Genomic DNA, 2,871 nt, shown 5'->3' on the forward strand with positions numbered 1-2,871 from the left:
TATGAAACTATGAAACAATAAAAATCAATATGAAAATGATAATACAATATACAACAGTAAGAATCAATACAAACCTAATAATAATACAATATAAAATAGTGGATATCCATACCCAAAAACTTGCTACCAAAATAAAAATGTTTAAAACTTATCCTAAGTCTGAGCTCACTTATACTTATCTATAGGGAAAAGAGAGGGAGAGAAAAGGTCAGAAATGGTTGGGGAAGGGGAGGGAATGCATTTTAAGATAAATACAGAAAAAAAAATACTGCGGGTTCTGCTACATATTTAGGTTATTTTGCTGAGTTGTTTATATCTATTGCTGCTCTATGTGCAATGGGCTAAATTCTGCTTATCAGTTATACCAGTTTGAATCAGGAGTGACTCAGATGAAGTCGTCTTCAAACAGAAGCTGGCTAAATGCAGCACACACACCAAATGCCTTGTATTTTAAGGCAAGCTGCTGTGGATTAAGCAAGCAGACATTTCTGGCTTTGTATAACTCAGGGCTTTTGCAGCTGCCTTATACCCAAACATTAGAAGAGTACAGCCCCTGAAGTGTCATTTAAACACACAGACACGCATTTGATAGCAAAACAGTAGGATGGGGTGGGCTTCCATCAATCAACAGCATGAGCTTTAAACTAAACATGGATTTAAGTTTGACCCATAAATAGTACAGTATATTAGTGAAGTGAAAGACTCCAAAGCTCTCTCATTGTAGTTTGGAAAGTGTCATTCTAGTTGGAGGACTTTCAAAGCCCTAGGCATCTGCAGAGCTACAGTGTTTTCAGATACTGGAATAACTTGGTCTGGTTTTCAGATTATGTCAGCTGCAGCAAAGTCAATAGTGTGATGCCTCAGGTTCTCCAAACAGCTACCAGTAGATCTCACAAATCCTACATCAGGATGTTTGTTTGACAGTAATGCTGAAGTTTCTAGTTTATACCAGGGTAGTGTAGAGAGGACCAGGATGAATGAAATGAGAAGAGATATTTTAAACCAAAATAAATACAATTTAGAAACAGAACAGTATGAGTTAGAGAGACCAAGGGAGAGAAAGAGAAAGCAGTTAGACAAATGAAGACATAATTTCTAGCTATTTCCTCAGGGAATACTTGTTAAAAACAAAGGGGCATTTTTACGAATAGCTTGTACTGAAGCTGACAATAAATACTGAAAATAATTGGTATGTTTATAGGAAGAGCAATTCCATTTTGTAAATAGAAGCCTGGTTTTCCTCCCACTCTGTTTTATTTCATTAACTTCAACAAACCTCATTCTGATTTACAATTTTAGAAGTGAGAGCTACAGGCCTGATTTTTTTCTTTCATTAGTATAAATCCAGAGTAATGATACAGAGCTAACCAATGCAAGTTTCCCTCTGTTGATATCTTTGATGCAAGTATCATACAGGGAAATTATTCTGCTTGTTTGAAACATCATGCACAAGCTTTAAAGAAAGACATGGCTTTTACATAAATAAATTGCTTCCATAGCTTGGGATTGATTTTCCTTATTAATGAGATGGAGTAATGGATTCTCATAAATTAAAACCAGGCAATCAACAAATGTTTGTCTTCACTGTTGTCTTCCCCTTATTGGTGAATTAGAGAAACCCTCTTCCAAAGCATACACATATCAGTAAATTCTGTTTCTAATTACTCTCTTTATGGCATCTTTCACATCCTTGTTTCTTAGGCTGTAGATCAGGGGGTTCAGCATGGGGATCACCAGAGTATAGAACACAGAAGCCAGATGGTCTTGCTCCAGGGAGTAGCCAGAAGCAGGCTGTAGATGCATGCAAAGAATACTACCATAAAATATAGAAACTGAAGTCAGGTGGGAGGTGCAGGTGGAGAAGGCTTTGCGTCTACCTTCAGCTGAGTGAATCCTCAGAATGGTGGCCAGGATGTATCCGTAAGAGACAAGGATAGTTAGGCTGGAGCCCCCTGAAATAAGTAATGTGGCTACAAACATAACCATCTCATTGACATGAGTATCAGAGCAGGAAAGTTTTATTAGTGGAGGGATGTCACAGAAGAAATGATTGATTTCATTGGGCCCACAGAACAACAAAGTAAAGGTGAAACCTGTGTGTATTGCAGAGTGAATGAAGCCTGCTAGGTAAGAAGCAGACACTAGCTGGACACAGACTTGGCAGGACATGATGGTTGTATAGAGCAGGGGGCTACAGATGGCTACATAGCAATCATATGCCATCACTGCCAGCAGGAAACACTCATTGTCGCTAAGGCTCCAAAGAAGAGCATTTGTGCTGCACAACCATTGTACGAAATGGCCTTGTTCTCAGACAGGATGTTCTGTAGCATCTTGGGGAAGATGACTGGAGAGTAGCAAATATCCAAGAAGGACAAGCTAGCCAGGAAAAAGTACATAGGAGTGTGCAGGTGGGAATCCACAGTTATCAGGAAGAATATACTGAGATTTCCTATAACAGTTATAGTGTACATAGCTAGGAGCAACATGAAGAGGGGAGCCTGCAGCTCAGCTTGATCTGTTAACCCTGAAAGTATGAATTCAGTCACTTGGGTGTGGGTGGTCATTGCCATTTCTTTCATTCATAGGTGCCTAGTGTGCGAGAACAGAAGGATGATAGGATTCAGGAAACTAGGTTCTCTTGAGAGCATCTTTCTTTAGGAGGCCAAAATGTTTTAGATGCTGGAGCTTTTAACTGGGTGTCTCTTTGGTCAGAGTATTAGGTCTTTGGAGCATGAAGAGTGTCTGCCTTTTTTTGACACAGCACATTGCAATAAAGTATCAGTGGCAGGGAAAACAGTTTGGATAACTGGAACAAGGACCAATCAGATTTGTCAGAATTAAAGTACAGTACTGTTTGAAAGTGAGAGT

The 2,871-nt window shown here is 39.2% G+C and overlaps 1 protein-coding gene across 1 annotated transcript; it reads right to left on the reverse strand.

The window, feature by feature from the left end:
* Positions 1-1,641: 1,641 nt before the first annotated feature.
* On the reverse strand, positions 1,642-2,573 carry LOC102370012 (olfactory receptor 1020-like). The gene is given in 2 exon segments (XM_014523981.1): positions 1,642-2,249; positions 2,252-2,573. Coding segments are annotated over 2 exon segments (930 nt in total).
* Between the last annotated feature and the right edge of the window lie 298 nt (positions 2,574-2,871).

The sequence above is a fragment of the Alligator sinensis genome, unplaced genomic scaffold (assembly GCF_000455745.1).
Source record: "Alligator sinensis unplaced genomic scaffold, ASM45574v1 scaffold1_1, whole genome shotgun sequence".
In the NCBI taxonomy this organism is placed as follows: Eukaryota; Metazoa; Chordata; order Crocodylia; family Alligatoridae; genus Alligator; species Alligator sinensis.